Source organism: Anoplophora glabripennis, unplaced genomic scaffold (genome assembly GCF_000390285.2).
Source record: "Anoplophora glabripennis isolate ALB-LARVAE unplaced genomic scaffold, Agla_2.0 scaffold823, whole genome shotgun sequence".
NCBI classification, from domain to species: domain Eukaryota; kingdom Metazoa; phylum Arthropoda; class Insecta; order Coleoptera; family Cerambycidae; genus Anoplophora; species Anoplophora glabripennis.
Window position 1 is genome coordinate 81551 of NW_019417228.1, and position 27402 is coordinate 108952.

Here is a 27402-nt window from a genome sequence, read left to right on the forward strand (position 1 = left end):
ATCAAAAAAAATTGTTTTCATAAAGGGGACGGAGCTAAAAATTTTGTCTATGTGTCTTCAAGAGCAACTTAATCTTGTATGTGCATGTATATTTAATTATAATTAGATAGCACATTGTACAATAGATCGTAATATTTTTACATTTTTGTACAGCGTGGTTGATTTTCGATCGTTTTATAGGGTACAGCCAAAACGGTGATAGATAAAAAAAATCTGATATCGATGTCCCGTCCTCTTTTTTTGAGTTTACTTCGCTGGTCCCAAAAGATCTTGGCTAACTTGATTAGTTTTAGATATACAGGGTTTTTTTGAAAAATGGCCCATTTACATTAACCTCTCTATCTCCGTTGTCATTCAATTTAGAAGAAAAAAGTGTGCACATTATTTGTTCTATTTTTTATTAGGAAGCCATTGGCGTACTCAGATTTTTTACAAATCGCACAGTTTCTCCGATATTGCATAAACATAGGTTTTTTTAAATAGAACACCCTGTATTTGGCCATCCCGTTGAGTAGCATTTTTTTTTACCTTTTCAGCCATATATAATAATAGATACTTTTTATTTGCCTAAATGAAGAAAAATGCAAAAATGTAGATATAGATATTTTTTCAGTTGGCCATGTTATTTATTTATTCGTCTTTTGTTGTTTAATATTGACAGTTAGTTTATTTTTGACTGATTGAAAGCTTGTTAAACGTCTATTACTTGGTTTTAATTTTGAAAAGTATAAAAATGGTGTACGAAAATCTTCACAAAGTTCAAATGTTAGAGTGTTACATTGAAAGTGAAAAAAATAGTGACACAGCTTTAAACTTATATTTGGAGAGATACCCAGAGCGTCATCAGCCAGAAAAGAGAATTTTTAGCCGACTCTATGATAATTTGTGTGAGTTTGGTTCTTTTCAAAAACCGAGAGCTAAATCTTATAATATACAGAATAGAGAAGATGATGAAATCAATACTTTAGCTTTTGTTGTCGCAAATCCCAACGTATCCAGCAGAGAAATTCAAAGAACGATAGGAATTGGTAAATTCAAAGCATTGAGAATTTTAAAAAAACACAAGTTTCGACCATATACTATAAGAAAAGTCCACCATTTGCATCCAGGAGATGAAGAGAGACGCATCATTTTCTGCCAATGGTTTTTGCAGCAAACTCATGTATACCCCAATTTTTTTCAAAATGTTATTTGGACCGACGAGGCTTTTATAAGCAGCGAAGGTATATTCAACCGGCATAATGCGCGTTATTGGTCAGATGTTAATCCTCACCAAACTGTGGCCAGAATTCAACAAGGGCGATTTGGTTTTCATGTATGGGTAGCTCTCTTCCACAATAGAGTGTTAGCTTACGAAATGTACGATGAAAACCTTAACGCTCAGAGATATGTGAGAATTTTACAAGAAAATATTATTGAACTGCTGGACGATATGTCACTAGCTCAACGATATAATATGTTCTTTCAGCATGATGGTGCGCCTCCACATAATTCCCACATAGTTAGAGAATTATTAAATCATAATTTCGGGGACAATTGGATCGGTACGTACGGACCAAACAGGTGGCCGCCTAGGTCACCAGACCTAACCCCTATAGACTTTTATTTTTGGGGGGATGTTAAAGACAAAATTTATAAGTATAGAGCTAATAATGTCGAGGAGCTAAGGGAACATTTTGAAAACTATATTCAGCGGGTGTCAAATATTCACATTTACAATGCGACCCGTTCCATTGCCAAACGTTGTCAGTTATGTATCAACGAAAATGGCCGACAATTCGAGCACTTGCTGTGACTTTGTTATGTCATTTTTGTTTTATTGTTGTTTCTCTCATTTTATAGTTGTTATTTTTGTTTAGTTTATGTTTAGATAATAGTTATAAGTGTACCTATAATTAAACCTATTAAGTAAAGATAAATGGATAATCTAATTTATTTTTTTTTTAATCTTTTAGTCTAAGTTAGGTGCTTAACATAAAAATAATAATAGAAAACGAAGAGACCAATACTAAATATAACAATAAATAACATGGCCAACTGAAAAAATATCTATATCTATACATTTTTGCATTTTTCTTCATTTAGGCAAATAAAAAGTATCTATTATTATATATAGCTGAAAAGGTAAAAAAAAATGCTATTCAACGGGATGGCCAAATACAGGGTGTTCTATTTAAAAAAACCTATGTTTATGCAATATCGGAGAAACTGTGCGATTTGTAAAAAATCTGAGTACGCCAATGGCTTCCTAATAAAAAATGGAACAAATAATGTGCACACTTTTTTCTTGTAAATTGAATGACAACGGAGATAGAGAGGTTAATGTAAATGGGCCATTTTTCAAAAAAACCCTGTATATCTAAAACTAATCAAGTTAGCCAAGATCTTTTGGGACCAGCGAAGTAAACTCAAAAAAAGAGGACGGGACATCGATATCAGATTTTTTGTATCTATCACCGTTTTGGCTGTACCCTATAAAACTATCGAAAATCAACCACCCTGTACATTAGTTAAATGTGTTAAATTTTTCCCATTTTACTGCTAGAGTTTGACAACCTGGGTACTTAAAGTGTTCACTATTTTAGTAATAATCAATTACTACACACTGCATTAACGAGTTTGTATCCAGTTGTCGTTACTTCATAAAGTAAATTTCTCCCGACTTTCGAAATTAATTAACATAATTATATTCTGTCGCCCAAAAACGTCCATCGAGTTTACGTTCCACCAATAGGGAACTTAAACTATAATTTAGAGTTTAAAGTTTTCCGTGTAATTGAAATTTAACTTGCCTGACGAGGCAGGAATAAATTTCTGCGCAACATGACAAACTAATCTGCCGCTGCCGAAAAAGTTTTAATGCAGATCTTCTAAACGAAACTGAATCAAAGAAAGTTATAATTGGATTTCAATAAATTGTAATGTATTTTAAATGTAACTCGGGCGTTGCTGTTTTCTTTTTCCCCAGTGAAGCTGAAAGCAGCGCTTTTAAGTTCTAGTTTTGTGCCTTTCAGGGCGAAACACGAGGAACTTAGATCTGAGCGATGTTAATTTGTAAGTGTCATAAATGCATTTGGTTCTTTTAACGTTTGTAAGAGAAATAAACATCAGGAATCGCATTTGAAAACCAAATAAAAATGTACAGAGTGTCCACAGTATAAATGCTCTTACAAATGATAGTATGGATCAAAATAAATAAAAATGTTTAATAAACATAACTTATTTTATTCTAAAATACAGAATGTAACAGAAATGTAACTTCATGTGGATATGATTTTTTTTTGTATTCCCCTGAAATATTAATAAGAAAATATTTTATTAAAGTCGATAAATAGTCGAATTATAATTCGTATTATATATACCAGTTGTATGTGCGCGTTTATTATTTGCCTGTTTCTCACCTTTTTAAACTAATTGTATAAAACTAACGAAGTGGCAGAGAGTGAAATTGCAATGGAAAATAATTTTATAAAAGTAGATAGCTTATGTATAACTTTGCGGCATGATATTTTAAAATACCATATTTTATTTATGTCAATGAGAACAAAGCCTTGAACATAAAAATAATTTTAATAAAAATAACAATAATAATTAATAATAATATTGCCTTTATTTTTGATAAGATAATTGTACCAAATATAATTGAATATCGCAAATAACAAGAAAAGACATCAAAATACCAAAAAATGCAATGTTCGACTAAATGCCGCTCTTCCACGTGATCAGCAGTTATTAATAAATATAAGACAACACAGATAATTATACTTAACAAAACATCAAACCTATAAATCACATTATATCAAAATACATTCACTGCAGTATACGTTTAGACATAATCCAAGTCTTGATCCATCTTCGAAATGTATCAATATTAGGAGAATGACTTGGTAAATATAAGGATATCATTGAAAACCTTAGATGTACTATACGTAATATTTTTTTCAAACTGAGCTGTCCTATGCCTAGGTACTATACAGGGTGATTCACAACTTATCCAAAAAAATTTGGGAATAGATGCGGCATGAGAAATGGAGTCAATATTGTAAAAAAAAAAAATGTAAAATCCTTATAGTTTCTGAGAAAAAAATTATTGAAGTTATAGCACATTAAACCACTACACAGCTGGACAATTGTAGTCTCTAGCATCATTCGCCACGTGGCCTCATCGACTCCGAATACTGAATTCGGATTTTGCAATCGTTGTTGCGTATTTACCTGTTATCTGTGGTTTTTATAATACGTTTTTAGTAGTTGGTGGTTAGTGTTAAAAATGGTTTGCGTGTACTCGGAGTTGATGGATATCGTTTTAATTTATGGTGAAGTTCGTAGAAAGTGAGTAAGACGGACCCAAATGTGTTTACACGTGAGTGGATAAAATTTTGAACAATTGCTGTTGCAGCATCGGGTATGTCAAATGATTTTATTATTTAAAAACACAAATTAATTTTATTAATAATTAATAAAGGCAAAAGCATTTAAATTTGCCGATATAAAATAGGTGCGATAAAATTCTATTTACATATTTCTTTCCTTGCGAAAGTTTTTATCCGTTTATATCACGCCGCCATAACGGTTGCATTGTGCGAGGTCAGGTTTTACAGTGGACCAGTTTCCAGTGCCGTGCAGAAGTGTATTTTTAAATCAATTTCGAACTGACCTTTTTGATTTTTTCTTTACAAAATTGTATTTGTAAGGGTCCCCTGTACATCCAGAATTTTTTTTTGGATAAGTTCTGAATCACCCTGTATACATAAGTCTGCTGCGAGTTGACTGAGTATGAGTGTCACAATAATAATAATAAGTTTTTCATATATTATTATTTTCGAGTGCTTTTAAAAAATTTAATTTTTTTGCATAATTTATTGTGCTATTTGAATTTTTTAAATATTTCCGAAACGGGTTGAAGGAAATTTATGAATTTTGACACCAAGAACGCTCATTAAATGTTTGTTATAGGCGTCCCAAGGTGAGAGCTCGGGTAAAATTTGCCCCAAATTTTTTACATGTTGCTATTTCCAAATTTAAACAGTAAAGTTTGTTAGATTTGAGTTTTTTTTGAAAAAATGGAAATGTTTTATATCGAGGAAGTAATTCCTTTTCGAGAAAAATCGGTTTAAATATGTCACTATAACACTCTCCAAAGTGTGCTTTTTTAAGCACTTTTCATGTTGTTTATTGCAATGTATAATGATATGATGACATTAAAATTCATAATGGTATATGTACCCATTTTAGCTATAAAAGAATTTTTTTGATTTTTATTAAGGTAACGCAATGAAATGCTTAGATCCGTTTTTCTCGGAAATGGAGCATTTGATCGAAAGATACAGAGAGTGCCTTTTTTGTAGAGGAAATGAAGGTCTGTCATACATTGACATCTGAATTTGAAAATTTCTACAAGCAAATAAATGGGGGAAATTTTAACCGACGACCCCCCCCCAATTGAGATACCCTTGACTAAAATTTTTTATCTATTTCCACTTTCAATGAATACTGTCAAAATTCATAATTTTCCTTCGACCCGTTTCGGAAATATTTATTTTTGAGTCCCAATTTAGGGGCCCTTAGAAACCATTTCTCGACCCATGTGTATATGAAAAAATATTCTTATTTTTGGCAATAGAATCAAGTGGTTGGGCACTAATTATGAGACACCCTATGTACGGAAGTGGAACTGATTATTTAATTTGTTATAAAATTATTATTTTTGCTGTTTTATAAAAGGTACTGTCGCATTCCAGTCCTGTTATTTCGTATTTTATTCAATTTATCTGACCTGCTAAGTCATCTGTAGAGGCCTCTATGTGCCGAGAACCCAACTAAATGCAATTGCGGATATTAGAGGGCATCCGATCATTATTTTGAAATAGAAGACACTGAGCAGAAATGTGTGATCAAACGTCGACGCTGGTATCTCGCAGTTCAGTAACCAGAGTTGAAGTCTCTGTCCAGTGTGAGTTCACTACCCGAAATGAAGAGTATTCGTTGACTTTCGATACCTTGAAGTTGTTCTTGCTTATTTAAAGGGAAATCAGCCCAAGGTTCTACTGAGAGTTTCACACGACACATCCAAAAATGTCTGAATTCCAATTTGAACTACATGTAGTATGCCAATATATCGTAAAATTACAAAAATAAACTAACACAAATCTAATAAATCAGCAACTTTGTATGATTAGTATTCATATTCTGTTTTTTTTTTCCTTAATGTGAGTTAATTTTGCTATATCTGATGTATTTTTGAGGTGTTTTGTTCTATTTTGGTGTATTTCACAGAGATTTTAAGAATGTTTACGTATTCTGAGACCACTTTGAGTATCTTGATCTTGAGTCATTTTGATCCATTATAAAGCTTTCTGATTTCACTTCGATAAGGTTTACAACTGTTTTAAGTCATTGTGATGCGGCATAAAATTACTTCTTTCTTTTACTCTAGATAAGAGTCAAATAAAACGTAAATCATTTTTTTTACGGAAAGATACACTTTGGCCCTTTATAAAAAATATTTAATTCACATTTTATAAATACAATACTTTACAATTTAACGATTAGGAAGGGTGAAACGATACATCCCTTCTTATCTAAAAAGGTTTATGGTGTTTTGATAACGCATACATCTAGGGACACAGTATCAGTTCAGTAGATTTAGTAGGTTCCCAGCAAGGAGTACATTGAGAAAATATATCATGGATAATCTGCTTTTAACGGCTAACGAGTTCGTTTTAGAGCCTAGTATGTTATTTTTATGGGAGCAACTGCACCTTTTATCTGCCCAAACTCTCCACGCTCATGGTAATGGACAGTGAATGTAAAACTAGCTGCCACCTTATCACTGCATCACACATTCCGCATTTTAAGTTTTAAATTTCTTCTCTTTTGTTAATTTAAGCTCTGTTTTTTTAATTTTAAATATATGTGTGCAGTACGTTAAATGTAGCAAAATATTTCACAATAGAAACCCGACATACACAGATAAATATGAATACAAAACATAGTATTGTATATTATACTTTGTGGGCTATTTTGATAATATGTGTATTAGGATCTTAGAAACTATAGAGAACGAAAAACTGTTAATTGAGAAAAGTTTTAGATCTTTATGTTATTAACCACAGTCTAGATGTAGCTGTTCAAGATTTCGAAATACCTTAACCTAAGTTAACTTTATTATTTTTAAAATTTTTAAATCTAAACCCTTTTACAAAAAATTTTACTATAGATGTAGATTTTTGTTTCAACTTTGTGAGTTCAATTCTGAACATGCCAGATAGTCACCATTGTCTACTCTGTCCGCAAATACTGAAATGAATATTTGTGCGGGCCTAGGAGATCCGATAGCGGGTCCACCCATACAAAGCCTAGCCCGAAAGCAACAAGGATAAGTAAAATATTCCTAGTTAAGGGCAAGGAAATGCAAGGTAAATCTGTAATTTGCGGCGATCAGATCCATAGGCCTACCTAACAATCTACAAAACAATAGCATTTCAAATAATAGTATGTGCCGTGTAAGCTTTTAAAACAATGATTATTGTTAGTAGAGTAACCCGACTATTTTGATTGTCGGGTTGCCCTTCTGCGACGCTATTGGTGCTTTAAAAAACCGCAAGAAGCCGTTTGCTTTTACTGCTTTTTTCGAACAAAGTCCAAGGCATAAGAAAAGTTCGTGCCGTACGTGATTCAAAACATGATTCGAGTCCAGCATATCCTTTGTGTAAATATTGGTAGGTCCATAATATATTCAGTTAAACCTATAAAAACAATTTCCTTTCCGTAATTTGAATTTTACTCAAGCAACGGAGTCCTTTCCGCTTTCATAACTTTTATATTTTATGAATCGCGGACAGCATACATAATGCATCACGTCTCTCGCTCAAACGTCTGCGTTTTATTAGAAATTTCGAGATGCACCCAAACGAGGAATTATGCAACTAAATAGAAATTTAATCTCGAACGGATGCGTACTTAAACTCTTTAAAAATATATAACAAAGCTAAAAAAACTGAAGAAAACCTCGTCAAAAATATAAAGGCAACACTATCACAAAAGATTATTATTTAAGGAAAATGCGTAACAGTGTTGGTCCACACATTATCTAAAACAATGAGATATTTAGCGATAATAATAAAGACTTGCAGTTTCTAGGAGAGAAGTTGTACGTTCTCTCGTTTTCGGAGTAATTGGAATAAAATTAAGATGGTATTGATACTAAGCATTTCAAAATACCTCAAAAAACTGATTGATTGATCTCTTTGAGCTTGGGTCATTGACCTTTGACATTTAACCATGCCAGAGCCGGATTAACTTATGATGAGGTCCATTGCTACAAACTCTATGCAGATCCTTTTTCTAAAAAACAAAAAAAAAAAAAATTCGAAAAATTTTAATGTATTTTGAACTGTTTTTGGAGGTGCAATCTGAAATTATTAATATGCGTTTAAAGACTGTTTTGAGAAATTTTATAGGTATTTTGAAGCATTTGAAGGTGTTTTGATGTAAGAGTGGCTTTCACTGCCTATTTAAAGTACTACGGTATTTTTTAGGTTATTAAGCCGTCAATTACGGACTTAAATTGCTTTCTTTGGTCTGAACTAGGAATCCTTAACCTACCCTTATTATTTTAGGGACCCGAAGGTTTCTGATAGCGACAATAATAGAAGCAGGAGCCCAAAAACTATCGTACTTTAAGTGTTTTTATGTATTTAGAGACGTTTCACAGTATTTTGGATATTTCAAAAGATTTCATGGTTTTGGAGGTAGTATTACGTTATTTTGAATTAATTCGAAGTTTTAATTGTATGCATTTTAAGGTACTTAGAAGTTTTTGACGGATTTCTAAATATATTCAGGTATTTCATACATACTTAGAAAATTCTGGAATATTTCGAAGTAATTCTAGATATTTTTCAATACAGGATGTTTGGCAGGTAGATAGAAAGTTTTAAAGGGGTTAAAGCTGATGTCATTTGGAATATATTACACATCATATACAAAACGTTACCGTTTTGATAAGAATTTGAAAATTTCAAATGGATATTCTTAAACATACGTAAAAAATTAACACGGAGCAAATACGAAAATACTGAAAAGTTTAATGTTAATGTTCAAAATGGGAACCACCGTTTCTTATGCAAGCTCTGGTCCGTTTTCTAATTTGGGTGGTAGTAATAGGTATTTAATGAAATTTCTTGTCTTACTTGTTGAAATGCTTCATTGCTTTTTTCAATTAAGTTATCGCGGTTTTGATTCTCTACTTGGTAGACTAAATATTTCACTTTATTCCAACAAAATAATCTACCGATGTTAAGTCCGGCGACCTAGCGGCCCACAAGATGGGTACATTCCTACCAATCCAACGATTAGGAAACGTGTCATTTACAAAATCAATAACTGTTAGTTATTATTATTTTGAAAAATCAAACCGTTTCGAATATTAAGAGGAACTTAATCTAAAATGTCATGTAAGTGATTTTAAAGAAATTCTAAATAACTATCACCATTTAAATTGTCAGGCTTATAAGTTTTGTTCCTATAAGACCTGCCCAAACGTTAACGCTAAATTTATACTGAAATGTTTTTTGTCATTTCACATGATCGTCTTCAGCTCAGTAATGCAAATTATGAAAATTTGTCATCACTTCCCATGAAAATTTTTACTCATCCGTTTACAAAAATGCTTTTAAGAAAAAGTCTGCCTTCCATATCGGCGTTTAGCAAAAGTCTACAGAAATTCATACACCGTATTGGGTCACCCTCCTCGAAGATGTTTTCTATGTAATCTTAGCACAGACCAGACCTTCCACTTGGAAGCGTGGAGTTGTCGCTCTATTTTACTAATGCTCGTTGTGGGATCACGTCTGAAGGCTTCCAAAATTTCTTCATCAACATCAGGAGCATATACAGCATTTCTAATTCCCTCTTCTGGTCTAACTCGGACATTTCCATGTTCGCTTATTCGCCTATAAGTATTAATAAATACCTGGATATTTGGAAGTCTTCTTTGGGGAAGATGGTCGTGATATAATATACGAGCAGCATTTGCATTTCCACTCGCTCTTCCGTACATCAACATTATATCTGCATATTCTGCATTTGAAAATCCAGCCAGTAACTTAAATGTTTATTCTTATATATCGTACATTTTTTAAAACGGCATAGCATATAGAAGTTTTCTGACTGAATGGAACTTGTGTAGGAATAATTCAAGAAAATATGTATAATATACAATTATTATAGTTTTTAAAAGATTATACATTTTCTTATAATATCTACGTGGTTTTAAATAGCCTGAACTATTAAAAAATTCACTATGATGACTTACCGCATTCCAAGAATATCCCTTTGAAATAATTAGTCACGCAGATCTGTAGAGTTATAATAAAATTTTCAAATTATTATCAAAAATTGAGAAAATTATTGATATCTGGAAAACGGAAACACTTTGTACGTACATAGGTATATGATGTGTAATATATTCCAAATGACCTCAGTTATCACCCCTTTAAAACTTACTATCTACTTACCAAACAGCCTGCATATTTCGAAGTATTTTAATGCATTTAGAGGTTATATAAATATTTCAATATACAGGCTGTTACAAATTCGCTCCTCACTACAGGGATCTCGAAAACGGTAAGAGATACATACTAGCTTAAATGGGGGCAGAGTTGCATAATAAGGGGACCAATATTATGCCTCTAAAAAATCAAGGCTAACATGATTAGTTTTCGAAATAGTTGAAAAAAAACGAAATTTTGGAAATCCGTTTTTGTTTCATTTCAGCCTTGTTTGAGGTGATATTGAAAAAAGAAGAACAATTTCTCATGGCCCGTTTTTGCCCTCTATCAAATGGCATAATCAATTTTTATATGTAACTTTTCGTCTCTCCAGGACGGTTATCAACTTCATTTTTTTAAATACGACCCTAGAAATTTTATTACATTTTTTGCAAGCCTTCATAACCCCCGATACTGTACTGCCTCAGCCCGAACCAGATTCAGAAGTTTTGTCTCGAAAAAATCATCTTCAGTGTATTCGTTCCAAATTTATCTGTTTATTGAATTATCGGACACTGTAAGTTATTTAAACTATTACCACCACGCATTAAAATAAAAAAATATTAGAGTTTTATTCGCGCGTCCATAGTTATTTCTAGGCTTCTCGAGTGCTCAAAATTCAAACAAATTCTGATCTATTTTTTCAGGATATTCATACAAATACATCCGACGTGCTCTTTCTCTTGCGGTTACAGATATAATGAATTCCGATAATATTACGCTGATCTTCATTTTCAACCTTTGCCAAAACGAAAATGTTTTTGAACATTTACTGAAACTTTTTAAAGAATAATATTCAGTTGGCGTTTTGGTTGTTCATATGCATTTTTAAGAATTAATTTGTCATAATAAAATTAAAATTGCAATAATGTTTTAATTTTGACTTTAACTTATTCAGTTATGTATCCAAGTGATGATAATAGTTAATAATAATAAATGTTTTATTGTAACGCGTGGTGGTAATAGTTTAAATAACTATATGGATTTCACAGGGCCTAAAAACACTTACAGTGTACGATAATTCAATAAACAAAAAATCTAAATAAAAAATTTTAATAAATTTGGTACGAATACACTGAAGATGAATTTTTCGAGACAAAACGTCCGAATCTGGTTCGAGCTGAGGCAGTACAGTATCGGAAGTCATGAAGGCTTGCAGAAAATGTAATAAAATTTCTAGGGTCGTATTTAAAAAAATGAAAACATTACATATAAAAATTGATTATGCCATTCGATAGAGGGCCATAAGAAAGTGTTCTTTTTTCAATATCGCCTCAAACAAGGCTGAAATAAAACAAAAACGATTTTCCAAAATTTTGTTTTTTTAAAAACTAATCATGTTAGTCTTGATTTTTTAGAGGCATAATGTTGGTCCCCTGATTACGCAACTTTGCCCCCATTTAAGCTACTTTGTACCTCTTACCGTTTCCGAGATCCCTGTAGACGAGAAGCGAATTTGTAACAGCCTGTATTTGAAAGTATTTTGAAGCTGTTTAGTTGTATTTTAAAACTTTCTAAAAAGTTCTAATGATATGCTTGCCTTCCCAGTTTAGGTCTAGTCTAGAGATTTGAAAATTTTATGTGAAATCATCAATTGGGACATTTTCTTTAATATTCGAAAACAGTTCAAACAGTAACTTATTTCCTATTGCAATACTTTTAAAAAATAATAAGCCACTCCTGCTGATTTATGTAATCAATTAATTTAATACCTTATGCACAATTATCTACCCAATGGAACAAATTTGAATGGATATTAGCAAAGAAACAATATTAACTGAATGCTGCCACAGAACTTAATTCATCACCCTCGCAAACCGCCCCAAAACAAGGCAAAAAACTGCCCCTCGACTATCCCACGAACCATTAAATTCTTATTATGTCCATCCAGCGATTCCGTCTAACCTAACGTTTGGGCGCTGCAACAAAAAAAGTCCCACTAACGACTATGGAATGACTCAAAACAATGATCCAGAACGTTTATCCTATTTATGGCAGGTTACGATGTCATCTCCTCTTGTCAGCGAAACGGAAACCGTTATCCCTAATTGTAATCAGCAGCCACCAGCATTTTAAATTGCTCCGCTTTTAGAGCGAACACATGCAAATGTAATTGCGCGCGATTACAAACAGCAGCGGCGGCGGCGAGTGCCTTGCTTACTTTAGCTCTCCCTTTATACCGGTAGGTACGGCCTTAAGGTGGTCATATTCCTGGCCGAGAAATAGTGAAATTTCTGGCGTTTTTAGGTACTGAAATCTTTAAAAGTAAAACGTGTAGAACAAAAGTAAGCACAAAAATAAAATCCTTGATGTTTTGTTTATTCATTTTTACCATTTAAATTTACTCAAAGAAAATAATAACTAAAAAAAAGCGTTTGTAAAACATGCGTTTGCTGTTATTCTAACCCCACAGTTTAAGAATATTTTCACGTACTTATAAATAAAAGCAAACAATTTTATATGTAGGACTAAGCAAGTAAATGTTATAAGAATATTTACATGTGGAATTATATATAAAAAAGTTAGTATTTTCGTAGATTTCAGTACCTAAAACCTTGATGGATTGATCGTTTTTTGCACCTGTTTATTCGTTTTACTGCGGCGTCTTTGAAAATACTCAGGTGGCATGACAACATTCCTATTATTTGATAAGCTTTAGATTATTCAGTTATTAAATGTTTGAAATTATTTGTCTTTGCGGAAAACACAATTTAAAGAATATGGGGCCCTTAATGATAGTGTCAAGGCGGCTAAAGCTGTGCTCTCGTAGCGTTGTGTGTTTTAAGAATAACACCAGGATGCACTCGAGAGGCAGTAAGTAATAGGGAGACGCCACTAAAGTGCTTTCATTAAAAAATATATTTACTATAGTGTCAAAGTGAGATTTTTACATAGTTACCAGTGTATAAAAAATATATTTTTTTCCAAAACTGTCATCAAAAGTCGATTTTTTCGTTAAATTTTCAGTTGACACAGTGTCTTTTTTGTCACGTAGCTGCAAAATACTTTTATGTTCTAGAACACAAAAGTCTTTTTCGTTCTAAAACATAAAACAAATGTCAAAATAATTTGTAATTTTTTTGGAACTTATTTATGAATTTATTAATTAAACTATATACAATTTAAGTAATATAACATTTCAATACAAAACAGTATCTAACTATCATAAACAGGACGATTACAATTTATTTTGCACTACATGTATATTGAAAGCTTTTAGTTTTGGGTGTTCAGTGAGGCGGCTGCTGTAATTGTTTAAGTTTACTGCGCACGTTGTATTATTAGCAAGTTCCGTAGGCTCTGCTGAAGATGATAACAATTAATTTACTATTGAAATTTTATTTCGTATAGAATCTGCTATACAGTGTGTATCAGTCAAATGGATTAAATTCAGTAATAAATAAATGGGAGCGTGTTCAAAAAAAATGCTCGGACACGTCGGTTGATTAGTATCTTTATTTGTGCATTTCTTTCAACTAAAACTTTTTGTACATTGTTGTAGCAGTGTTCAATACCAACTTTCTTATTTTAAACACAATACCCTGTATATTATTCAATTTTTGAATTCTTCAGAAAATTCTAGACATATTTCATGTATGTACAATGTCTTCAACTGTTTCGGAAATACTAAGTGTTTTCAGATCTATTGCAAAAATTAACATTAAAAGAAAAAGATTTGATTACAGAAATTCGCTACAACACACTCAAAAACTAATAAGTAATACTGTTTATTTATTGATAATGTAAAAAAATAAAAAAAACATTAATGTCAATGTAGGAGATGTTTAGAATGCTTGCCGCAAATTGCTTCTAACGTTACTCAAAATCTCAGACGTGACCAATCTAATCGCAAGCGTTATTCGTCTTCTCAAGTCCGCAAAGTCGAGGGGTTTAGTTTTGTATACAATAATTTTGACATATCCATATAAGAAGAAGTCTAATGGTGTTAGATCGGGGGATCGTGCTGGCCATTCCATCGATCCTCGCCTCCCTATCAACTGATTTGGAAATATTCGGTTGCGGTACTGCCGGACATTGATTTGGTAAAGGGGCGGTGCACCGTCTTGCTGAAACCATCAGGTGCACTCATCAGAAAACAAAACATGTTCTAATTAGATCACATTGTTATCTAACATTGCCATCATTTGTTCACAAAAATACGTTCTCCTATCAAAATCGTCTTCCATGAGCTTCTGAGTTTCATTTTATAGGGATACATTTTCTTTTAATATTTGAATAATCGATTAATGTGTTCGATGAATCGACATTGGGGGTGATTTTCGACTAGAACTCAAGCATAATATCCAATATGGTATCATCACTTATAGCATTGGCAGCTGCTTTGTTTATCTGCCTTACATGTCCAAGCTCATGAAACTGCTTTTCTATTTTACTAATTATTGTCCCTTCCATATGTGTCCGTGTGTTATCTTCATAACCAATTATCTGTAGAATTGTTATTTTGTGCATTTCTGTTAAATGAACCAGTTTTCTGATATGTAGTTTAATAATTAACGAAACTCAAACGACTGTGACAAGCAAACAACATGTTATTAAATGTAACAAATTTAGACAAATGTAAACAAAACTATTTATAGTTAATATTTCCGAAACAGAAGATAGATATAGGATATTGTACCTTGTTTAGAATTTTCTGAAGAATCTAAAAATTGCATAATATACAGGGTGTTGCAAATAAGAAAGTTGATATTAACCACTATTATATGACACACCCTGATTAAAAGGTTTTGTTGAAAAAAATGCCCAATTAATGTTAAAGGACCACGCTCAATCCTTATGGAAAATGGGTTTAGGCCAATTTTTCTGAAACTTGGCAAGTCTCAATGGGCACAAAGCCCAAAAACCCCTTTCGAATTCAACCCCCAAAGGCGAAAAGCTGATCATAGGCCGGTTGCCTTACAGCAATATTATACAGCCATAAAATAATTAGTAGTTAGCCACCCAATGACTTAGACTGTGACTTTTATCTTCTCGCTATTGAGTTACTTCTCCCACTTTGCCACCACCACCACCACCACCCCCAATACACACACACCTCATCTAAACGTAATAAAAGATGCTATCAACTTTGGCCTAACCTAAAGTGAGAAAAAATAATCTTAAACTAAAACTATGAGGGTGCAACGTATAACTCCAAATAATAGATAGTTAGTCCCAACCAAATGACTCTTTATGGGTTTGATCTATAAGCCTAACCTTATAGAAAGTAGTTAACCTGCGACCCCTGTGCACGAGATGTATGTATCATCAAACCATAGAGATATGGTCCTGACCTAAAGATCCTCTGTGAGTTATGAGCCTTGACAGTAATCCCAACCTAAAAAGTCTTTAGTGTAGAACTCACTGCATTGGGTTTCATCTTCCTTCATCTTCATCATCTAGTGGTTGGTCCTTTAAAAGTCCCATAGCACTGCGGCCTAATTAGGCCTATTGTGCGTCCCACTACTAGTCCTATTCAGCAAGTAGATTTGTCCTTTTTACAAAGTCCAAAAGCTTCCTTGCTGACACTTCTCTCAGCTCCTTGGGTTCCAAATAGGGTCTCCCAAGGAGCGCCATTCTGCTACGTGCAAATCCCGGGCACTCGCCCAGGATATGCAGAGAAGTTTCATCCGCCGATTCACATCCTCGGCAGACCGGACTGTCTACAAGCTTTAGTCTATGTAGATGTTTCTTAAAGTGACAGTGTCCCGTTATGAGTCCTGTCACTCTCCTGAGCCGGATTCTATTCAAGCTCAGTAACTCAATCGCTCTTCCATTCGAAGGATACTCCATAAGCTCCTTGGAATGGCTATGTCCTGGCCTTGAAGTCCAGTATTTCCTATGTTCTGTCTCTGTCCATTTGCCCATAGCCCGCCTGACCACACTGGGAGATGTGCCACAGAAGGGCTCCGGGCCAATGAACACTGTTTCGGATCCCTTCCTCGCAAGTTCATCCGCTTTCTCATTTCCACAAATGCCTTTGTGCCCTGGCACCCAACACAGTCTGACTGTATTGTTGGTGGCCAGTTCAGTTAGCATTTGTAAACAGTCCCACACCAGTTTTGAACTTACCTTGTGTGCGGCTAAAGCTTTAATTGCAGCTTGACTATCAGAGAATATATATATGAGTTTACGTCTATAACCTCTACGTACATTCTCTGCCAGACACGCCATTATTGCGAAGATTTCTGCTTGGAATACAGTAGGGAACTCCCCCAGACTGTAGCTTGCACTCCATCTGGGTCTGAGTCCATATATTCCTGCACCCGTCCCTCTGGTCATTTTGGAGCCATCTGTAAACCATACTAGGCTCCACCTTTCCAGGGTATTAAACCTTTCCTCCCACTCGCTTTGATCCTCTATTCGAGTCTCAAATGGCTTGTGGAAGTGAAACTTTGGAACCATCTTGTCGGATACCATCCCAAGAATTGGTTCCGACATAGATGTATCTTTGATCCTGGAGTGGGAACCACCCCTCCAGTCATTATTATTCCTGAGTCGATATGCTGCTAGCCGCGCTTCTCTCTCCACCACTATATGCAGCGGTGGCAGATTTAGCATGACTTCTAGTGCAGCTGTCGGGGTCGATGCCATCGCCCCCGTTATACCTAAACAGGCCAATCTCTGAATTCTATTCAGTTTTTCCTTCGCTGTGGTCTGTTGTGTTTTCTGCCACCATACCACAGCGCCGTAAAGAATCCTGGGTCTTACTATCGACGTATACAACCAGTGTGACATCTTTGGTTTCAGTCCCCAGGTTTTCCCAATAAGGCGGCGGCATACACACAATGTCTGCTTCGCCTTACTCACCACTTTTTCCAAGTGCGCATTCCAGGTAAGCTTATTATCCAGTATCACTCCTAGATATTTTACTTCCCTGGAAAATGTAATGCCCCTCTCCCCTATTATAGGTTCAGAGAGTCCAGTTAAATTTCTTCTCCTGGTGAAGGGTACTACGACCGTTTTGTCAGGGTTTACTGACAGTGCCTGCCCCTTACACCAGTCATCTATCCATTTCAAAGCCTCTTTCATGAGTTCTGAAACGATAATATTATGTTTCCCGACTATGAGAACGACCAAGTCGTCCGCATAGCCTTGTGTATAAAATCCCTTTCGATTAAGGCCCTCCAGTGCGCCGTCCACCACTAATCCCCATAACAAGGGAGACAGTACGCCTCCCTGGGGGCAGCCCCGGCCTACCTTACACCTGGATGTCTCTCCCGAAAGGGTAGCTGTTACTGTCCGGTTTCTCAACATGGTATCTATCCAACGACACAAAGTGTCTTCAAGGCCCCTGTTGCGAACTGCCGAATTAATAGATTCGAAAGGTGTATTGTCAAATGCCCCTTCAATATCTAAAAAAGCTGCCAAAGCTAGATCTTTGTCGTCCATTGCCCTCTCTATCCTAGAGACTAGGCTATGAAGGGCTGTGTCGACTGATCTGCCTGCCTGATAGGCGTATTGGTACCTGTGCAGAGGATTTGCCCTCAATACCCCGTCCCTTATATGCCTGTCAACTATTCTCTCCAACGTTTTCAGGAGGAAAGATGTTAAACTTATCGGGCGATATGCCTTTGCCTGGGCATACGATGGACGCCCTGGTTTAGGAATAAACGCCACGTTCGTCGATCTCCATGCCAGCGGTATATAACCAAGTGCAATGCTGGCTCTGAAGACGTGAATTAAGACCGGAGCTAGACAGTCCACCCCCTGCTGTAGCAGTACAGGTAGGATTCCATCGGCTCCTGGTGATTTAAATGGGTCAAAAGAACTTATTGCCCATCTTATTCGTGACTGACTCACCACCGTCTTGGCAACCTCCCAGTTCTGTCGAGACCCGGTCGTTACCCTCTGCTGGTGATTCCAGTCATATTCATCTCCATGATTTAATAACCTGGAGCCTGGAAAGTGAGTATTTAGAAGTAATTCCAATGTCTCCCTTCCAGTTTTGGTATATTCCCCACTCGGTGCTTTGAGAGACCCGAGTTTCGTATGTCCGTTCTTAGAGAGAAGTCTCTGGAGTTTAGCACACTGTGGGACACTATCAATATCCTCACAGAACTTCCTCCATGAGTCTCTCTTCGCTTTTCTAATTTCTTTATTATACTCAGTGAGGGTTGCTCTATAAGTCTCCCACTCTCCTGTCCGCTTTGCTCTATTAAATAGTTTTCTTGTCTGTCCCCTCAACTGCGTGAGTTCCTTGCTCCACCAGGGTACGGTGTGCTTATCGGACCTCACTTTGATAGGACAGCTGTATTCATATGATCTTGTGACGGCGTTTTGGAGTTCCTCCACGGCCCTCTCAAGATCATATGTGTTCCTTAGTTTTGTACAGATTTCCCTAGTCCTGGCCTGTAACTCCGTTCTATAGGAGTCCCAGTCAGTTCTTTTTGGGTCTCTGTAGGTTCTTACTTGCGGATTATAATCCGTTATAATTTCAAAGTGGATATGTCTATGATCCGACATTGACGGCTCATTCGACACATGCCACCTCGCAATATTATTACATATCGGTCCCGATCCCACTGTTATATCGATGACTTCACTTCTATTTTTTATAACAAAGGTGGGCTCGTTCCCGACATTCAAAATCTCTAGATTATAACTAAAAAGAAAATCTAGTAAAGACTCACCTCGATCGTTGACATCGCTGCTTCCCCACACCGTATGGTGTGAGTTAGCATCACATCCCACGATGAGTTGTTTCTTCTCCTTCTCGCACCAGGCCACCAGGTCCCTCAGTTCCCTGGTTGGAGGAGATTCTTTCTTATCGTAAGGGAGGTACGCTGAGCAAACTACCAGTTGTCTCTGCGTTCCCTCCGATACATAAGTCACTTCGGCCGCCACCAGGTCATCCGTGCAGAACCCTGGAAGAGGAAAAATATTAATACTACTCTTGTAATAAATACAAGCTCTAGGTCTAGTTTGGTGGCCACAATACAGTAAGCCACCATTACTTACCTGCAATCCTCTGATCCGGGATCCATGTACCCAAGGCTCCTGGATCAAAGCTAAATCCGCATTTACGCGCGCCACACTGGCACAGAGAGCAGCAGATGCCGCTCTACTGTGCTGAATGTTCGCTTGTATTACCTGGAATTTGACCAGATAATACAGATTTTGGTCCCTCCTGATCTTCATCAGAAGGTCCCAAATCTACCCTGCCCTTCTCCAGGTTCCTAAAAAGGACCCTGGTGAAGTTCAGAAATGGTCTGAAGCCCTCCTTCTGAAGTACCTTCACACTCATCTCATCTACTGAGAGGACTAGGGTCTGGCCCTTCTCCTCAACCTTGCGGTTGATTAGCCTCCAGGCCCCCGTCCTCAATTCCCCGTTCTGGTTTTCCAGACGGCGCATGATGGTTTCCGGTTCATCAGGATGACCCGGAATCCACACGATGAACTTAGTGAACTTAGGTAGGTCCCTAGGCTCAACAGCGCTGAGTCTAGCCCCCTCCCAAGGCACCAAGCTCGCCGTGGTCGTCTTCAGCCATTGCAGGCTCTCCTCGTTGAAGGCGGTGATCGCTAGCGTTCCCCCCCTTCGACGACACTCCAGGAAGCGCGGTCGTGTACCCTCGCCCGCGATCCCATCAATGGCCCCCAGAAGCGCCGACTGGACAAGTCCCATCTGGTCCTCATCCATTCGGACCTCCGGGTATCCATGGGGGACCACCACTGCTTGGATCCCCGACAGCGCCTCCCCGTAAGTCTTGCCACGCTGTCCCGTGGCCTTAGGCCTCTTGGAAACAGGCCGGTCGGAAATCGGCTCACTACCGTCCGACCGTCCACGTTTCTTCCCGAGTCCACTTGGCCCCGGTTCAGCAGCCTGCGGAGTTAGAGTGGTACTTGAGCCAGGTTCCGTCACCGGCCCCTGTCCTTTTCCCGCCTCTGCCTTCCGCAGTTTTTTAAGTTTGCGCTTTTGCGCACCAGACAATTTCTTCCTACCTTCCAGGTTCAGTCTGTCGACTCCCCTAGAGATAGTAGTCACTGGTGTTTGCTTCCCAGTGGCTGTTTTATTTTCCGCCTGGTCAGCAATTACTGCTTCCCCGGCGGATGTTGACGGCCCCCTTTCGGGTTCCCGTTTTTTTGATTTATGGTCCATAAAGGTCCCACGAGTCTGGAGGAAATAAAAGTCACCGCCAGGTAGTGCCCCATGCCTGACGGAAGGCTAAATACGATGGGGTGCGCCAGGTTCCCCAAAGAGATCGTTTGCGATGCGACATTTTTACCTACCCCCGCACCATTCAGCCCTCGGCACGATGCGTTTCCACCTTGGCTTGGGTAGCTGAGCTGTTTCTTAGTTTTCACTACTCTCCCTCGACCTTTCCGGCTTGGGTGACCCTGCCAGGAGTATAAAACTCCCGCCGGTTTAGCTCTTGGGTTCACTGTAGCTACTTAAGCCCCTCCACCAGCGACAAGGTCATACAGCTCCCAGGAGGGGATTGGGTTTAGATTCTTATATAGATATACCCTTGAAAGGGCTTTCTATTTTTGCTTTAAGGTTAGAACTTCCAGTACAGTTCCGCCAAAACCTATTTTCGAAATGATTGAAGCTATTTTACAATTGGTTATCTATTTTATTAAAAATCTAGGTAATATTGTAGTATTCTATACGGAGGCGGGGTCCGAAGGGGGTTAATTCTTGGAGTATGTGATCAGTTGTCGGTAGTGATAGTATTAAAATGATTTACGACTCGTAAGCAATGAATAGTCATCAAGCATCTTTTGTTACGTTTAGATGAGGTGTGTGTTGGGGGCTGCGGTGGTAGTGGTGGTAGCAAAATGGGAGAAGTAATTCAATGGCGAGAAGATAAAAGTCACTGTCTAAGTCATTGGGTGGATTACTAATAATCATTTTATGGCTGTATAATATTGCGGTATAGTAAGGCAGTAGGCGTATGATCAGCTTTTCGCCCTTGGGGTTGGAGGAGTTTTTGGGCTTTGTGCCCATTGAGACTTTTGATCAGCGTGTTAAGAACTACCGATTTGCCAAGTTTCAGAAAAATTGGCCAAAACCCATTTTCCATAAGGATTGAGCGTGGTCCTTTCTATTACAAATAATCACTCAGACTTCCTTCTCTCTTGTTTATTCAACAGTTCAATCATTTTTTATGTCACTTCTTCTTTTATTTATTTTCAACTATTTCCTAGCAACAACTATCTTCTTTTTTCTATACATATTAGATATAACAACAATAGTGAATATGAAAATATCAATATTGTTCTCAACACTCTTCCTCAGTATTGATGTTTTCATTACATAAACCTAATTCTTGTACTAATATTTTAAATGTAGTTTTACACAGTGTCTTGGTTAAGATATCAGCTAATTGTTGCTGGGTACAAATATATTTTACGCTTATAACACCCTCTTCAACCTTTTGCTTCACAAAGTTAAACTTAATATCCATATAATTTAATCACTTTTGGTCACTATTTTTAACTGATTTTATTGTACTTTGATTATCTTCAAAAATGGTTACAGTATCTGTGTCGATATTCAATTCTAATAACAATTTTCTAATCCAACATGCTTCCACTGAAGCTTCACATAACGACACAAATTCTGCTTCCGTTGTACTGAGTGCTACAGTACTTAGTTTTCTTGATTGCCAAATAACTGTATTATCATACACTTTAAACAAGAAACCAGAGGTTGACTTCCTATCTGTATCCCTAGCCCAATCAACGTCTGCATAACCAATAGAGGTAAACTATTATTATTTTTGACATATTTTAACTTATAATTTACAGTACCTTTAACATATCGTAATATTCTTTTCAAAGCTTTCCATAGTTGGTCATTAGCATTAATCTGAAACCTACTTAGATAACAAACTGAGGTAGTTAAGTCAGGTCTTGTCCCCATTGTTGCATACATTAATAAACCTATCAAAGATCTACATTTTCTTTCACACAACTGATCAACAGTATCTGTTTCATTTAATTTCAAGTTAACATCCATTGGAGTATCAATACTGTTACAATTTATCATACCTTATTTTTCCAAAATAATATGCAAATATTTGGTCTATATAAATGGAATCTGAACTTCGCGAAATTAATATGCCTAAATACATCAAGTCTGTATCACCCATATCTTTCATTCTGAATTTAGTAAATAGAAATTTTTTAGTGAATTTATTTCATGTATATTATTTCCTAAAATTAATGTCATCAACATACAACAATAAATACAAATCACGTATATAAGCAAAAATTATTATCAGATCGTTTAAAACCGTAACTTGTAGTAGTCTCACTAAAACACTCATACCAATACTTTGGCGATCTCTTTAGCCCATATAATGAATTCTTTAATTTTAAAACATGTTCTCTGACATTCAGTCCAACCGGTGGTTTTAAGTATACATCTTCATCAATCTTACCATACAAAAAAGTACTTTTTATGTCACGTAAACGAATGTAATAGTCACGTTGAATTGCAGCAGACAGTAGTATTCTCAAAGTTTGAAGCCTCAACAGGTGAGTACACATCATCAAAATTTCCTTGCTGTTGGAACCCTCGAACTACCAATCTTGCTTTACACAACTTATTACTTCCTATTTCTTTTCTTGTAAAAACCCATTTAAATCTAAAGTATCTATGTCACCTTTTTGTGGCACAACATACCAAGTTGCCAACATTGCTTCATCATTGCCATTAAAATCTGTTACATAATCATCTTGCCATTTTGGTTTTTGTCGATTTCTTTTTCTCTTGTTTCCTTTTGTTTCTCTTCTGCATTCTTCTCTTTATTTTCCTGAATATCAATATGTCCCTCATTAACCAATTCACTCTTATTTTCTTCCATATTTATCTGCATAATTGGCATACTTACAGTCTCTTCGTTTTTGTAGTATTTTTCATTAAATATTACATTTCGAGCAGCAACAATTTTACGGTTCTTTTCATCCCATAATTTATATCCTCCTGAACAGTATCCTACCATTACCATTTTTTTTCCTTTTGCATCAAGCTTGTGTCTTAGCTCCTTTGGTACATGATTATATGCAGTGCTACCGAAAACTCTTAAATGTGCCACATTTGGAATTTTTCCTTCCCATAGTTCACTAGGTGTCTTGGCTTTTGATGCTGAATATTAAATAGCTTCACCCCAAAATTCTCTTGGTAAATTGGAATCCAATAACATAGTTCGAGCTTTATTCATTAAAATCCTGTTCATTCGTTGAGCCACTCCTTTCATCTCTGGGATATATGCCACCGTATAATGTAATCTTATGCCTTTTATTTACAAAATTCTTGAAATTTTCTTGATACATATTCTCCCCCATTATCGGTCCTCAACTTTAACAAATCCCTACTAAAATGTTTAGTAACATAATTATAGTAATGCTTGAATTGCTGAAACACATCAGACTAGTTTTAAGTTACCGTTTTATGCAAGGCTGTTGGCCATTTATTCGTTAGCTATAGAGCCAAAACCGTCCGTTTCCCCACTCTGACGAGTGCCGCGCGCACGATCCCACCAAGACTCCTGCTTAGTCGAGGGGGGATTGTGGCAATAAAACCAGCTTTCCTGGACGAAAATTCTCAGTTGGCTGCCAGAACTCGAAAAACTCCAGCACCACCCTGAGGACCATCCCGAGAAACCTGAAACCGAAGCAGCGACCCGGAATAAGTAAGCAGATTGTATTTTCCTAATTTTGCCTGTCCTGCTATGGTATAAGTCTGGCCGTTTTTGAACTCTGGCAAGACAGTACGACCACAGCGTTGTCGGCGAAGGTTTGGCTGGGTGTCCCACCGCCCTCGTTCGACGAACGTTGTCCGTCACATCAACCGAACTGCTGATTTGGCTGGGTATCCCACCGCCCTCGTTCGACAAACGTTGTGAGCCCCTTTACTGAAACTGCTGGTTTGGCTGGGTGCCCCACCGGCAGTAGAGGACGTGAAGGTGTGGAATTGTACAGCAGTAGCGTTGTCGGCGAAGGTTTGGCTGGGTGTCCCACTGCCAATAGAAGACGTTGTGTGTCGGCTGTGTAACGACGGATAGACCCTCGAAGTTTGGCTGGATTCCCCACCGCTTCTGGAAGAAATCTGTCACCCGCCACGCGATTGAACGCATTGAATTGCATTGCTTCGGTTTTCTCCTTGGCTGGTTGAACCTGTGCTTAATTTCAGTTGCTTTGCTAGAAACCGCTGACCAGATTTATTTGTAGAATTAGAGTAACCCGTAATTATTTTTCTCTGTTTCAGAGCCATTTGGGAACAATTTATTTATTGATTATTTATTACTCTAATTTATAAACCTCATTTTTTTCCCTTTCTAGCACCGACCGAAATTTAAAACCGAATAATTATTTATGGCGTACCGTTTTCTTAGAGTATGAGATTGTTTATTGTAGAAAAATAAACCCAACGCCTAATACTCCGTTTTTCTACGTACCGATTTTGTGTCCTGATATTTGACCATTTGCTAATTTTGTATTTATTTACAGCACCGAAAAACAGCATTTTGTTTTAATCACACCGCTGGTAAATTATTTGTACATTTTATTAGAATTTATTTTACTTTTGTTTGTTTCAATTTCCGTAGGCCTAGGAAAATAAATCTAGTAAATATATTTCCAGTTTTTATTCATTTTTAACGCCGACAAGCTTGATAAAATTCCGATCAGTAAAAAGTCTTACTATCTTTTTGTAACCTACACTGATAATTCCGTTTATTTTAAAATAACACTACATTCGGAGAACTACTTTAATTAAAAGTAAGAAAAATATAACAGACCCCTGGATTTAAACTTTCTTCACTGTAGCTGTCCCGAGTACTTACTCTAAACCGAGTGGGTTCACGTGGAGTTACCCCCACGTAAAAGATAGGGAAACTGACGCCAGAGACTAACCGAATAAAGAGATTGTAATCCGGAGTACGTTCCTGTGACGTCGGCCGTAACGGCCGAGTTGCGTTACAACCGTTATTGAAAACAACTTTTAGACCTGCATTTTCCATCCTTGAAACAGATAACAATTTTTTTTAAATCGGGTACATAATAGACATTCTTTATCGTACTAAATTTTACTACCTTATTTACTACACAACTAACTTCCATATTTCCCACTCCAATGGCTTCTAACACTGTTCCGTTTTTTGCTGCTGACATTTTTCTCGGGACCCGTAACTCGGTGTATTCGCTGAACTGGTCCTTGTTGTCAATCAGATGATCTTCACTTTGACATTCATTTACTTCACTTGTTGACTGACAACAAAAACTGATTTTTCCTCTCTATCTGCCACAAATAACTGATGACGTCTGCCTTGATAAAATTGTTGTCCTCTTCCTCGTCCTCGATTCCCACCTTGCCTATAATGTTTTCTCTCATACCCTCTATTCTGAACTCCACTCGTTCCTGCACCTGAGTGCCTGACATACCTGTTTGTGTTCTGATTTGATGGATAAAATTTTCTTTGATAACACTGGAACTTTTTGTGGCCTGGCTTCCCACAAAAATAGCACAAAAATGTACAATCAACGTTTGTGCTGCCTACATATGATTTCTTTCGCATTTCCTCTTCACCTAAACTACTAGGTTTTTGACAAAATTTAATTTCAAATTTTCCACTGTCTCTAATGTTGTAACTATCGCTTCATATGATTTGGGCATTGACATTAAAACGTAATTTATTTTTTCTTCTTCAGACAGTTCACTATCCGCGTCTTTTAACTGTGAAAATATTTCTTCTAATTGAACAAAGAAATTCAGTAGTACATCTTTCTCGTTATATTTCATGTCACTTAATTTCCTTCTCAAAAATAGTTTGCTTCGAACACCTTTTTTCTTGAAATTGTCTTTCAAATTTTTAAACATCATATGCCGTTTCTTTGTCCTTTAAATACTACAAGTGACTATCTGCTGCTGTCCCTATTATAATTGCTTGAGCTCGTGCTTCTATAGATTCGTTTTCTGTTTTCTCATTGAACTGTTCGTCTTCAATAGCTTTTATAGCTTTACTTTCAAGTAGAATACTTTTGATTCTGAACGATCATACTGCAAAATTTTCCCCAGCAAAAGGCACAATGTTGAATTTCTCTCTGCTCAACATATCGTTGTTTTCTTAAAACTTTTGTTCACTGTTCGAATAATTTCAAATCAGCCACTGCTACTTGCGTTTTATTCTGGGCCCATAAGCCTATTAATTTTCTATTACAAATAATCACTCAGACTTCCTTCTTTCTTCTTTATTATCTTTTAAAAGTACAAAACTATATTTTTAACAGTTCAATAATTTTTTATTCACTTCTTTTATTTATTTTCAACTCCTTCCTAGCAAAATATAAATTCTTTTTTCTATACATATTAGATATAACAATAGTAAATATGAAAATATCAATACAGTTCTCAACAATTAAAAATACCAATCGACGTGTCCTAGCGTTTTTTCGAACACGCCCCCATTTATTTATTATTGAATTTATTCCATTTGGCTGATACACACTGTATATGTCTACGTTACCGTACTAGAACGCCACCATCCATGTCGTTTAATGGTTGTAATATCGGCCCCTGCGTCGGCTAACAGAAAAGTGGAAGAACGTCAAAAGCAGTGCTCTGTATAAGTTTCCGGATGAGGCAAATTGAGAATTGCTATTTATTTTGGCACATTCCTTATTTTGTTGACGCCAACCCCTTGGTTAATATTTTTCCCTGATATACCTCACAAAAATCTTCGACTTGTAATAGTTGCCGGACATAAATTACAGTATTTGCAGTATATCTTCATATAGTCTGGACTTTAAATCACAAAACATCTTGGAGTATGAGTTTTGGAATCGGGAACTCTTATAATAATAATTAAATATTTGTCTTCTATATCATCGATCGTTATCTTTA

At 36.3% G+C, this 27402-nt stretch overlaps 2 protein-coding genes across 2 annotated transcripts in view; both read right to left on the reverse strand.

Annotated features, from left to right (window-relative positions):
* LOC111692209 overlaps positions 1-19507 on the reverse strand; it is a gene marked incomplete at its 3' end in the record, with an annotated part of 80277 nt that extends 60770 nt beyond the window's left edge. The window contains exons 1-2 of the mRNA XM_023456061.1: positions 19495-19507; positions 18357-19420 (exon numbers count right to left, since the gene is read on the reverse strand). Of these exons, the coding sequence (XP_023311829.1) occupies positions 18357-19420; positions 19495-19507 (1077 nt within the window). The remainder of the gene's footprint in view (positions 1-18356; positions 19421-19494) is intronic.
* LOC111692210 lies at positions 19338-20979 on the reverse strand. Its single transcript, XM_023456062.1, has 2 exons — positions 19515-20979; positions 19338-19420 (listed from the first exon to the last, which is right to left on the reverse strand). The coding sequence occupies exon 1, from the start codon at positions 20650-20652 to the stop codon at positions 19618-19620; it is 1035 nt and encodes a 344-aa protein (XP_023311830.1). The 5' UTR covers positions 20653-20979; the 3' UTR covers positions 19338-19420; positions 19515-19617.
* Positions 20980-27402: the final 6423 nt, after the last annotated feature.